This window comes from Lemur catta, chromosome 6 (assembly GCF_020740605.2).
Source record: "Lemur catta isolate mLemCat1 chromosome 6, mLemCat1.pri, whole genome shotgun sequence".
In the NCBI taxonomy this organism is placed as follows: Eukaryota; Metazoa; Chordata; class Mammalia; order Primates; family Lemuridae; genus Lemur; species Lemur catta.
Genome location: NC_059133.1, coordinates 46,026,393 through 46,040,439, shown reverse-complemented (window position 1 = coordinate 46,040,439; position 14,047 = coordinate 46,026,393). Strand labels below are relative to the sequence as shown.

At 41.9% G+C, this 14,047-nt stretch overlaps 1 protein-coding gene across 1 annotated transcript in view; it reads right to left on the bottom strand.

The window, feature by feature from the left end:
- GRIP1 (glutamate receptor interacting protein 1) overlaps window positions 1-14,047 on the bottom strand; it is a 613,176-nt gene that overhangs the window by 24,154 nt on the left and 574,975 nt on the right. Inside the window, exons 18-21 of the mRNA XM_045553418.1 lie at window positions 12,268-12,407; window positions 11,902-12,096; window positions 1,420-1,576; window positions 646-757 (exon numbers count right to left, since the gene is read on the bottom strand). Coding sequence (XP_045409374.1) covers window positions 646-757; window positions 1,420-1,576; window positions 11,902-12,096; window positions 12,268-12,407 — 604 coding nt within the window. The remainder of the gene's footprint in view (window positions 1-645; window positions 758-1,419; window positions 1,577-11,901; window positions 12,097-12,267; window positions 12,408-14,047) is intronic.

Genomic DNA, 14,047 nt, shown 5'->3' with positions numbered 1-14,047 from the left:
TCTTCCTTGAATTCACACTAAGTTAATATGGAATCAGGATTTGCAATTAACAGCAAAGTACTATGTAATATTTTGGCCGCTTATCAAAGAGACTGGCCTTTTTCACCAGCTGCATTGTCATCTATTTTAAGGGCAGAGCAAAATAAAGTAAAAATTTCCTCTTATGTTCCTCTTAACGATCCAATCTCTATACCAGGTACAAATGAAAACATGCCAAAGAAACCTTTCTAAAGCAAGTAAGGGAATGGGATGCGCCGCTGCTGGGAGCCTTAGCTCGCTTTTTAGCGCTTTGGTGGGAGACAGGTACAGTCAGGGTTAGCAGGGAGCGATGGCAGAAGCCACAAGTCAGTAAGCTTGGGGGGGTGGAAATGGGGAAATAAATACTTTCAACGGCATTGTCTAAAATCAAATAGCTGTCCAGAAGGCAGGGGCGGCAGGGGAGGCAGCTTCACAAGCAAAAATATAAACATAAAGGGTAGCTACCAAGAGAGTCATGTTTCTCAAAGACACACGCCTGTCAGCTTTCTCCTGTGGAAAGGGGTTAAAGCTTTTAAATGAACTGGTGTGATAAATGCAAACTTAAAAGGACCGAAAAAAAAAAATGAATGTAGAAATGATAAAAGTAAGTAGCAGGACCGAGGCTACCTCCAGTTCTCTCAGAATTCCTGATTGTCCACAGGTTTCCAAATCCTCCAGTGCTTGAGACCAGAAGTTCTCCTCTTGTTCGGCCTCTGCACTGTCGGAAGCCCCTGCAAAACTGTCATCAAGAAATACAGGCTGGGTTAGGAACTTGCCAGACGTAGTCTGCTTTTCTTCTGTATCCAGATTCTCTCTCCATCTCTCACACACAAAAATAGAAAGAGATTCATCTGGGATCTGGCTTTCTTCCAAATATGGCCAGCTACAGTCAGCTGCAATGCAAGGGTGCTTTGGGAAATGCAAAGGGTCATGAAGAATGCAAGGATGGTCCATGGTCTCACTAACTGAATTCCAGATTATTCCTGGCTACTGCTGAAGGAACGAGCTGCGTCAACATGGCCCTATTGGAATGGAATGGAACGTGGGAATTTATGGAACCCTTGATGTATCTTTCTTTTTTTAAATGTAACTTAATGTGAAACTTTAAAAGAAAGGAGAGAGAGCAAGTTGTCACAGAGTGAAGACATAGTTTATAGAAGTAGATTTTCCCAGGTGCTACTATTGTTTTCGTTAGGGGAAACCTCACTCTTGCTCTGTTGTGTGGTGGTGCCCGGGTTGCCGCTGGTCAGGCATAAGTTTTACAATCCTGCCATGTGGCCATACAGGCAATTAAGGTGGCTTTTCAAGGTCCCTGCTAACAATACGTGCCACTGGAAGCAGTGAAGTTCAAATCTTGCCCCAGTGCTGGGCAAGATGGGGCAGCGCCGGATGCAACCTTACCCACTGGCTGCGGACCGGTCCCAGTCTTCGTTACTCAGCCCCACATCTGGGTAAGTCTGGCTCCGAGGCTTAGAGACTGGGGACAAACTGCCTCTCTGTTTCGGACTCCTCCAGTCATAGGTGTTGAAATTGTATCCTGGGGCCTGAAAACCAGCACCTAAAACATCAACAAGGTGTTAGCATTGGGCCTGGGGATTACTGAGTCCATTGAGAAATGACATTGTTAACCAGTAGAGGGGTTGAACAACAACAGCAACAACAATAACAGTTGCTTAATAATAATAAAATTATGATGACAACAATAATAACAGTATGTGCTTATTACGCACCTAGGACTTCACTAAGTATTTTATTTGTATCACCTTATTCTTCACAACCATCTTTGAAGGTAGGTATCATTATTATTTGCAATTTACAGATGAAGATAATAAAGGCTTTAAACAGTGGTTTCAAGTATTAATATCTAGGGCTATTTGCAAACTGTCCTGGGAGTTCACGCCATAATTTTAGGAGGATCACTTTTCAGATCCTCCAGTTCCCTACGTAGAACTTCCCAAACTGACTCAGCTGAGAGAGTGCCTGGGGTCTGAGATCTGTCTGTTCTCCGAGCTCCCCTTCTCTTTCACAATTGTTCTTCTGACACTCTACAAATAAAAGACTTATTTCTCATCTTTCTCAAACCTTTGAAGGTGCTTGGGTCCTGGGGTATAAACTCCCAGCTGGCAAATCAAGGAATAATTTGGAAAAGCCTTGCTCCTATGATGAGGTCTCTTGGGAGCAGGGCCTTATTTCAGCCAGGCGCAAATTCATGGCCAGGCTTTCACTCTTCTCTCTTACTCATCCGTCACTCTGTCTCAGAACCAGAATTCAGAAGCATGATGGATGTAAGAGTTAGGAAGCTGGGACATTATTATTATGTTTATTTGAATTGCAAAATGAAGCCTGACTTTTTTTTCTGCCAGGGAGTTACATCTGATTAGCTTGATGGGTGAGACAGTGAGGAATAGCTTTGGCAATTAGGTTATATAAGGGACATTTTCCACGAATCTGAGCAAATCTGTGGCTCCCAGATTTTGACAGAAATACATTTAAAGCTTATTTGCAACAAATTGGAAATTATAGTCTTTGCAAGCATTTAAATTTTGGGAGAAAAACATTTAGATGATGACTTTGAGCATGTGGTGGGGTATACAGTTTTACAAAATCCTTTTGGGGAGTCAAGTGGGAAGGCAGGGCCATGATTGCAGGTGTCTCCATAGCTTGTGCTGTAATCATTACACATTGCCTCACCCACCACTGCAGGCTGTGACCTGTGTGTGTGTGTGTGTGTATGTGCGTTGTGTGTTTACACATGTGCACTGGATTGCAATAGGACACGTGTTTCTTACTGCGTTTAAAGCACTTAATACAGCATAAGCATTAACTGTTAACAACCCTTAAGCTCCCTAGGGAAATTCCTGGGCCCCCATATTCAAGTACAATGACGTGCCCTGATCACATAAGATGATTCTGTCTCCATGACATCCCTACTTTCTCTCCCCTGCTCATTTTCTCCCCACTGTTGTTGGATCCTATAATGCCAACCTTGCTGCTAGTTAGAGCCCAGGCAAGGCAGGATGTCTAGAGGATAATGATCTCTGATGAAAAGGATTTGATCTCAAGAACCCAGGGCAATGCCTCGCACCACATGATGGAAATTCTCTAAGAACCTTCTATTTTAGGACACCAAGGATTAGAAGTCCTCTAGCAGAGGAAATATTTACAGTTCAATCTCTCTCTCTTTTTCTCAGATAACTGCAGAAATGTGGCTAGCCACTTAGGAGGAAGTCTTGGGTGATGAATGTGCCGTCTGCTGTCAAAAGTGTTGAACTAAGGAAGCCCATGAGTCTTCTCTTGAAAGGATGAGACTGAGGAACACTGCCTTGCAGCCTGGCTCCTCTGATGGACTATCCATTTTCTCCATCAGAACCAAACCAATCAACCCCAAATACGTGACGTCTCACTTCTTGTGATACAAAAAGAGTTAGAAAAAGCCTGTACCTCACTTTCTTTATATGGCTTCAAACTTTCTAAGAGCCGAATGCTAATTGCTATATCCTCCTGGAGTATCCTTTTCTGATAAGCATTAACCGGTATGACCATTAAGTTCCCAGGGGAAATCCTAATATGTTCTAGACTTCCAGATTGTCTTTCCAACTGTTGTTGGTAAGTAGATGTGCTTGGGCAGAGCGCAAGGTTGGGCTTGAGCAGATGTGCAGCACCGTCAGTAGGAACATGCCAGCCTCGAAAGGCATGTGCATCTCTAATAAGGATGCCCTGCCTTAGCAAGCACTATCGATGATTATTGCATTACAACAAAGCAGAGAATGAAAAAGGGATAAGAGTCAAATCTCTTTGGGTGAGGCATAAAGTCAGAAGACCTGGGTCTGATCCCAGCTCTTGCCTAATCCACACTATGTTGACCCAGAGACTAAAGAAAGAAAAGTAGCTGGGCATGGTGGTGTGGGCAGGCTGAGGCAAGAGGATCCCTGGAGCCCAGGAGTTCAAGACCAGCATGGATAACATAGCAAAACCCCATTTCAAAAATAAATAAGATTTTTTTTTAAAGTTAAGAAAAGACTAAAGTTGATATCCCAGCTCAGTCACTTCCTTGCTTGGTAAGTTTGGCCAATGAACCTCAGTGTAAAATGGGGATAATGATAGGTGGGTTAGCAGGTTGACAAGAGAATTAAGGAGTATGAATATACCTAAACACTTAGGAAAATGACTAGAACACAAGGAGGTTTTAATTAACATAGATGTCCACTGTGATTTTATACTACGCCACTCAACTCCTTAAGATCTCAATTTCCTTATTTATAAAAAAGTGGGGTGACTAGAAGAGGAGGTAAGCCCCAGCACTACCAATGCTGTAAGTGTCTGAGTGTCTCTTAAGTGTCAGATATTATACGAGGAACTAAAGTGCAAAGATAAATAAAACTAGGTTCCTGTCCTCAAAAACTGCACAGTTTGGTACATGGATGGGAGGAGAAGAAATAGGCATAGAACACATGAAATCTAATAGCACATGAATGTGCTATCCTTGCAGTCTGAATATACTAATGTGGAAGAACAGAGACCTGTCTGGGGGTTGCAATGTGGAGCATGAAAGGTGCCAAAGGAAAAATGACATACAAGGTTGGAATTAGAGAAGGAGCTGGCATTTACTAGGTACAGGTGTTGGGTGAGACAGTGTTGGCCAAGCAGAAGAGAGCCTGGTAAAGGTGTAGTCATGATGAACGCTGCTTCCTGTCCTCAATTCCATCTGTGGGCTTCTGCTCTACTCCTAAGGAGGGAAAAGCATTCCAGGAATATTCTAGTCCCTCTTACCACCTGTACTTATTCCTCCCCATAGGAGTCATGCGATTTACCTAATCCTCAAGTTTTGGAAAAGAACACTGGGCATGCCACTGAGCCCCTTCCTGCCTTCCTCTGGACTCATTCTCTCACACTGTTGCTGTGCTGTGCAGGAAGCAAACCTGGGTCCCATTCTTGAGCCCCTCTGAGCTTGGTGGAGGCAGGAAGGGTTTGACTGGCCAGTTAGGTAACTGTGGCAGACTACGTTCATTCTTCCCTTCATGCTTAGTACCAGAATATCAGTTTTGGAGTGGGCAAATTATTGCTCAGACTAAAACTATTTTTCTTAGCGTCCCTCAAAGCTAGCTGTAACTCTGTTAGACATTCTGGTCAATGACATGGCTAAGGGGACTTTTGAGGAGATTCCTTACAACCCTTGTTCCTGCTGCCTGGAATGCAAATGAAATAGCTGGCACCCCAGGAACTATCTTGGACCATGAGGTGACTCCAAGGATGGAAGCCAGATGCTAAGCATAATAGAACAGAAATATTTAGGAGCATGGGTCCCTGATGACACGGTAGAGTTATATACCAGCTCTGAAGTGACTACTTCTTTATAATTTAGGTCACTATATTGTTGGGGTTTTCAGTTCTATTCGGCTGAACCAAATTTAAATCCCAATGTCAGGACCTGGGTTGGGGGTAGGGATATAATCCTGATTCTAGCCACAGGACCAAGACAGCTTTTCTAGCAAATAAATAAAATAAAATAAAATGCTGATATTTTAATTCATAGCTGACTCCAATTTCTATTTCTCAATGGATTTAGAATTGATAAAGGCAGGGGTGGATTAACATATCAAAACACCTAGTGCTAGCAACAAAGCAAGGACCAAAGCTTGCTTAGGGGACAGTGAGAAGTCCAGGGTGTGTGTAGGAAAGGGTACAGCAAGGAAGTGTCAGAAGATGAGGCTGACAGAGTAGGTGGGGACTAGATTACAAAGAGCTCTGTGTTTTAAATAAGGACCTTTGACTTTATCCTATAGCAACAGAGAACCATCAAGAGAGGGTTTTTCTGTTTGTTTTAAGGGAGTGGCATGACTAGATTTGGTTTTTCTAAAGATCATTGAGAGAAATGTGCGAAGCTCAAAGAAAGAAGATAAATGAGGAAGCAGCTGCAATATTTCAGGCCCGATGGAGGTTTCTTAACAGACCGTGGCATGGAGGGGTATCAGAGATGCTAAGCCAGTAGAAGTAAAACTATACCTGGGTCCTGATAACACCAAGAGGCTACCTGTCTCCTCCAGGACCTGCACTATAGTGAGAGAAAAATAAATCCCTGTTGCCTAAGTGTCGTCATTTGGATTTTCTATGCAGTTAAACTCAATCCCCAACTGATGCAGGTGGATGATGATAACATGATTTAGAATAGGGACTCTCTCAGGAAAATTAGGTTTAGGTAAAAGGCACACTGGCTGTCACAGCTGAGAAGTTAACAAGCCCTGGGAAATATTCCTTTACACCAGGAGTCAAACTTAAAAGCCAGGGAAGGAATGGAATAAATGAGGCAGCCCAGGTGTAAGAAAAATCAACTGCCAGGAATATAATTAAACTCTGGTTTTATTGAATGACGGCATAAGCACACAAAATGAAAGTACATGTGTGATATTGAAAACTACATTTTAAATTAAAAATTGACAAAAGAAACACATTGGAAAAAGAAATAATTTTTAAAATTGTATAGCTCTAAGTAATTACTCCTTTGATTTAGAATTGGAAACTTCTTTCTCTCTATTTTTTCTTCTTCCTTTATTTTGTATGCATCTGGGTTTCAATATCTGGGTTTACACTTTGTATCATAATGTGAGGCAAAATATTCAGTCCAGATTCCTTTCACTGAGAGTAATGTTTAGTTTTATTTATTTGCAGAGGAGAAAATAGGTCTTCACAAATGTAGATACTTCTGAATGTGAATGGAATCCTGATCTGAGGATTTTTACTTTTACGGTAACTGTACCTTAGATGCTTGTAAAATTCTGATACTCCAACATTGTAATATTTGGTTTTCTGTACTAATGCACATTAGTAACTCTTAATTCACACTCAGTATTAACTTAGAAAAATGAACTAAACAATGTTGGTTCATATTCACGAAGTTTGGAATCCAATCTTCACAACTTTGGGACTGTAACTCTCATCGTCACTTTCATTTTTAGAAGCCAATTTTAGTATAGGGAAGTGAGCCAGATGATCCCTTGCCAAATCTGTTTCCTAAGCCCTAATTTTGTTAAGAATGAGAAAATCAAATCGTACGTTTGTGTGACTATTTGTAATTGTTCTTGCCAAGAAATATTCAAAGCGTTTAGATGAGGCTGTGGTTTTAAAAGGGCAATGGAGAGATAGTTCTGCCTTCCTTCAAAACAAAAAGTGATGACAAATGACAGAATGCGAACCCCATCTTAAACACAACCAGAATATTTGTGTATTCTCAGACAATACTACATAACAAAAGCTGCTAAATTCAGTGAAAGTCAAATGGGGAGAAAGGTGGTCGTGGTGGTGAGAAGACACTTATGGTCAGAGAGTTCAGAGACAGCCCAGTTCACCAAAGCGGGGGGACCATGACATGAGGCAAAACAGCAATGCTTTGTTGGAATCCTAGAATGCATTGCATGGGCTGGTGGCAGGAAGTGCCCTGGACCCCATTTGGCACCAGGGTAAAGTCCGGGAAAGAAAACACATGCAGATGTGCCACAACAATCTCTCAGTGGGTCAGGGCAGCAGAGAAGAACGCTGCCTTGTGAGCAGCCTGCGGTAGCTGCCGTCTGTTCGCTAAGAACATCCTCACGTGTGCAACTCTGTGAACTGGGGCAGCTTGGTGGCCTGGAGCACACTTGGGCTCTTCTTTCTCAGAATCTCTAGCAAATCTCCAGTTCATCATCTCGTTCATTGACAAGCAGGAATTTAAAAGGAACTGGCATAAGATGTATACCAAGTTAATATCAAAAAAACAAAAACAACAACAACCAAAAAAAAAAAAAAAAAAACAGGAGCAAAGGAATAGAAAACAAAGCAACAGCAGATGAAGGATCCTCACGAGAAACAGTCTGCCACGGAGCAAATGATAAACATGACCAAATAGATCACCACAAAATTTTTAAAATACAAAGCACAGCAAAGGCATCATCTTTGTAAAACAAGAGATCAAAGCAGAAATATAAGAACCCAGGGGAAATCGGGCAAGGCAAGATAATAGGAGGAGATGAGACATGAGCTTGTAGAGATCAGGAAAGAAATGCAAGAGAAAAACAAAACCCCAGACATGGGGAGGATATGGTTGAGTCACTTGCTCTGTATGAAGTCTGTTATATTCTTTAACTACATTAAAAGAAAGTTGGACTTTGTACATGTTGGGGTTCTTTATCGGCTATCATCATCTTTATGAAAACACAAGGGAGGAACACATCCTTATGAAAACAATGAAAATCAATAAATTGTGCATCCCAATTCAAATAAAAAAAGAAACAAAATCTAAAAGGAACTGAATGGAAGAGTTAATCAAATTAAAAACAAAAGTTCATGTAAAAGAAAAAACTCAGAGTAGAACTAATAAATAAATGCAAGTCAGTTCTCTGGGAAAAAAAATTAAAACAAACTGTTGCTAATCTAATCATGGGAAAAGAATAAAAACACAAATACACCAATGAAGAAATGATATTGGGGATATAATCAGAAAAACTAAGAAAATAAAAAGAACTAAATAAGAGATTACTTAATTCTATGCAAATACATTTGAAACATGGATGAAAGAGATTTTCTTTTATGGGAGAATATAAATGATTAAAATGACCTCAAAAGAGAGAAAAATAAGACAGAAATATAACTACCTAAGTCGAGAGTCAAGAATTGCAGAGATCACAGAGCTATTCAGTCCATGAGAACGGCAGAGTCCAGGCCAATTTGTCAGTTTCCTCCTGTACTAACTTTTGCTAAACCCAAGTAAAGCGGTCATAGGGTTTTCTGAGTTAAGAGGAAAAGATAAGACACAGGGGGCCCAAAGCAGATTTTGCTAAGGCAGGAGGGCATGAGCATATAAGAGGCAAGAGAAGGGGTGGGGGTGGAAGACACTGACCCCAAGGCAGACTGGAAGCATTTTGCATGCTAGAGCCACACAACAGGGTGGAGGGGCATCCCATTGGGGGACTTGTTTAACCACACACCTTCTTTTTCCACTAGCTTTGATCATTCCATCCTATTTCCTTTCTCATTAACTAATGAGAGTACTTAGCACTGTTGGTAATAAGATGTTTGTTTACTTGTTAACTGGCCCTTCAGCTGAGTGACCTCTTCCATGAGCACAGACACCATGTCTCTTTTGTCCAACAGTATATACATATTGCATATTGGCCTTCCATTGTGCCAGTCAGTACATATTTGTTAAATGAATGAGTAGGGCAAGTTTGGCATTTTGGAGAAGAAGCAGAGAATAATAAAATGTGGCTGCAAAGACATTGATTTCTGGCCCAAGGAAGAAGACATACATCATGGCGGTACAATGCTCTACTGGGAATGGGGCAGCTATTACAGACTTAAAGGGAACAGTGAGAATGTGCAAGGTCTTCCTAGGATAAGACAGACAGCCTGCTGAGAGGCTGGAGGGACAGGTTGGAGACAGAAGCTGTATCTTACAACATGATATTTAATAAGAAAAATAAAAGTTTGATATAGCTACGCCTTGCTTTGAAAAAGTCAACCTCACAAGCTCCATCTGGAGAGCTCTGGTTTAACTCAGTATCACAAGTAAAGAAGAAGAAGAAGAAAAAAAGCCTGACTTTAGATCTCAACTCAAAATGAGTGACAGATATGATATGACCACTAAAATTCTTATGTCGAGGCAGGCCATATTGATTATTGGTTCTACTGTCTTCAGCGACGAAGGTGACAGGCTTGCTTTGCTCTGGGCTGTCAGATTGTTGTATGACTTTCCTTTCTGAATGCTACACTTTAGTAGGTACAGAGTTAACTTGAACACATTCAGAAGACAGGCCTTAGGACGATAAAGACACTCAAAAGTAAGTTATGTAAGAAAGAGTTAAAGCAACTGGGGCTATTTTGCTTAGAGAAGGAAAACTTCAAAAGAGACATGATGCCTGTCTCTGAGTGTGTGAAGGGCTGTCAGTGGAAGAGGCTTTGGTCTAACTCAGAATGACCTTGAGGGTGGAACTAGGACTAACAGGCAGATTTCAGCTAAATACAAGTGAGAACTTTGGAGTTGTCAGAGCCTCGAGGAGACGGGAGGGTTGCCTCAGCACAGAGGGAAGCCTGTCACCTCGGGCACTCAAGTGCATGAGCATGTTGGAGTGCAGTGAGGCAGGACCCAGCACCGAGGGCTGCACGGGACTTCAGGCTAGCTGACTTCCAGACCCTCTCCAAACACTGAAATCCTGTCATCGACACTGGCCTTCAACTTCCACGTTTTTTATGAGAATCACTGGGGGTTAGTGATGTGAAAGTGCCTCATAAACGCTGAAGTGTTCTACAAATATTAGGGCTTATTACTATTTTTTCATCATGTTGGAGGACTTTGATTCTGTCCCGATTGCCATTATCTCTACTCATGCTTTAGCTTCCTTCGACTCATAGAGATTTCTAAATTGCAAATGCCAAATTTAATATTATTAGGACTACTATTCAAATTTTCAAGATGCTTCATAAGTAATAACTGATTTCCCATCTCCTACTAATGAGGGACAGGTTGTGCTAAGTATGACCCTGTTCTTATGGTTAAAGGGATGGAGTAGCTGAGTTCCAACGTGTCAGCTTATGGGGCAGAACTCATTAACATCAACAGCACCCTCACAGACATCTCTGTGTAACGAAAACGTCCCCACAGTAATACATCAACGATAAACAAATGCACACATTAATAAATCAACCTCAGAGTCTACTCTGATAGAGTGTGACTTGGGTCCTTTACCTGGTGTCCTCTGGTGGCCCATTCATTCTCAGGCAAGGAGAACGTCTGTTATTTGGTGGCATAGCTAACTTGTCACAAGGCATTATGATTTAGGGACATTAATTGCCAGACAAATGAAAGCCCTAATTCTATTTTAGGTGTTCAAAATATTTTCTCCACCAAACTCCAATATCTTCTCTAATACAGTAACAACTTGATAACTTTGAAATATTTCCTTTCATTTTTTTTTCCAGTTTTATTTTTCCAGAGGACTAAACAGAGAGTGACCCAGCAAAGGCAGGCTGAGAGAGGAAAACTAGGAAAACCAGAAGAGAGCAAGACTCTCTTCAAAGTCCAGTTCAGTAAGTTACAAAGCAATGTATTCTTTGACTGACTTAAACCTAGAGCAGATAAAGGATTCTTTCAGAGTCTGGAATTTATACAGGGCATTAGAGAAGGGAAGGCTCAGATAAGGAGAAATACCACGAAATTTTGACACCCTTCTCTTCCGATTCTACAGATCACTGGGAATGAAACATTTTTTAAAGGAGCTATTAGTTTATGCTCTGTATTCGGTCTGACACATTTTTAGGTATTTATGTTCTGGGAAGAAGGTTTAACTTTTAATATAGATAATATTTCTTCACATGAAGATGACATCTATGAAGAAAAATCTACTATATACTTTCCTATATTGTGATTACAACTCTCTAATAATGAGTATTCAGGAAAACCCCAGCAAGTTTCTGCTTAAAGTTACGAGTGGGCAGGAATAAATGGGGCCACAAATCATTGACTAATCTCTCATGCACCTCTTCAGAACTCCCAATCCATCTTTGTGGAAAGCTTGCTAAAAAAATAAGATAATAGGGCATGTCTTCAGAGAGCCACTTCATTGTATGGTTTGCCTCATATTAATCTAAACTTGAAGGACAAGATCCGGATTGAAGACTTGGCCATCATCAGTAGATCTAAGGGGGCCTGTTGGTGTTTGATGAATGTTCAGGACTTATCAGCACTGGGAGGAAATGCAAGGCCAGCTGAGTGAAAGTGCCCAGTGTGTTCAATATGGTTGCACCAAAGCAGACATAAGTTAAATACAGATATTCTCCTCATGGAGCAGAGGATGAATCTTTGAGAGCACAGGCTTCAAAAGTGACAAGTCCTCTGTCCCCAAAGCAAGGACATACCTTGATTCCCGTAGCTGGTGTCTATTCCAGACCCATCCCATGAGTCCACAGCACTGTCCACGCTGGGCACCGCGGAGGGGTACATGTCGGAGAGCTTGCCTGGCTTCTGCGCCGGAGAGGAGTCCTCCTCCACGTCTCCCAGGTCACTCATGTGGCTGGGAATGGGGAACTTCTTGGGACTTGATGCCGACTGGGCTTTATAGACAGGAGAGGAGTTTAAGTATCAGAGTAAATTTAAATTAAAGGATACTCAAATACTCTGGCTGCAGATTCATTTCCCTAGAAATACACACATAGACACTAGCACATTCTTTCACAGAAGGAAATGCACTGGAAATCCTTAATTGTAGCTCTCGACCCACTCACCATCTGTCTGTTTCTTAATTTTCAAGGTGACAGTCTCTCCCGCCATCTGTAACAAATGGATGGCTTCGCTCAGAGGCTTCCCTTTCAAGCTGCTGCTGTTGATGGCAAGGATTCGGTCTCCTATGTGGATCGCACCGGTCCTGAAACACCAGATAGTAATGGAAAGGTAGATAATCCCTCCGTGCTACTGATTACAACTTCCCTGACGTGCTTTGGCAAGGGTCTCTAGAAGTCCCTTCTTCCAGCTTCCTCCTGGGCAATGTTATAACTGCATCTGTTGTGAATTAATTTTAAGTTTCCAATAAAATTAGAAAAATTGTTTTAATTCGTTTTTCAAATGGTGTGCTTTTTAAATTCCAAGAAAGCTGAGTCATTTGGTAACCCCCTTGAAAATCCCAAGAAAGTGAACAATGTGGAACAACAGACGTGGCGATGTGTAGCATAGAGCATTCTTTCTTTCTACAGATTTAGAATGTTTAACCCCATCAGCACCCAGCTCATCACAAGTGAGGTTCAGAGAGATGGGGACACACGCCAGACCCTGGTGTGGCAGGGCCTCCCTAACTGATGACTCCAAAGATTGAAAAAGGCTCAATGCAGGAATCCATTAGTGTGCGTTTGAATCCAACTCTGTCACCTCCCAGCTGTGTGACCTGCGTACCTTATTTTAACCTCTCCGGGTGTCAGTTTCCTCAACACTACGATGGGGGATAATCATATCTTTGGGAAGCCCTGAGGATTCAATAGGAAAACATATGTAAAGGGCCTTGCACACTGCTTGAAATGTAGAAAAAGAAAATAATTTATTGATCAATGAACTAATAAACCTTTGCTCTTTTCTCTTCTCTTCCTTCCCATCCTCACCCAGTTCTGAACTAGCAGACTGGAATTCACAATCCTGGTGCTCAGCACACCCATCCTCGTTTGGAGGCACTGGTGGGGAAGGACTAGATGCATAGCTGGGAAGCCCAGAGTGGGTAACACTCAGATCTCTGTGCTGGGTTGAAGGCTGTAGAGCTGGAATCCCATGTGCTCGTCTCCTGTTGGACATGCTCACTTCGAATACAGGGAGCGAGGAGGCATCGACCCAGCTCACAGGGCAGCTTGGGACTCTGCTCTGACACCACTTCCTTCCATGGTGTGGCGGCCGAGCTGGGCAGCAGCAACGGGGGCAACAGAAGTGACACAGGGTCATACGGGTTATGAGAGGCCACTTAGCAAGTCTACTACTGCGTCTACTCTCAAGGAATATTTTGCCCTAAAATTAAAAAAAAAAAAAAAGATCTCTTCATTCTCTCAAAAAAAGTCTCTAGGCTGTGAAAGCTCCATGTTGTGTACCATAGACATTTTACCAGTAGGTTCCTGAATTAGATCAATATGAATCTTTTCTTGGTTGTCTCTCTACCAGAGATACCTAAGACTGTCTCTGTAACAGAGAAATCTAGGACAGGAGGATGTCTGAAGAATATCATATCACAGGTGTCTCTGCTAATATCAGAATATTAAATTCCAACAGGGTCACCTTTGCTGAGCTGCCTCCGTTCCCTCATCTGACAGATGAAGACGTTGTATGAGCTAATTTCTAGGGTACATTGCAGCTCCAAAACTCTGCAATGCTATGTCTCTATTTTGCAAACCACTGTCTTCAAGTGTCAGTGGGAATGATGTCTTTGTGTATCCTTGAGCTGGGTTACTGGAGGACAGATTTTGTTACAGGGTTTGTTATATGCTTGACGACGTGTCTCAGATAGAAATGCAGTTTAGAAGTGGGTGGGGAACG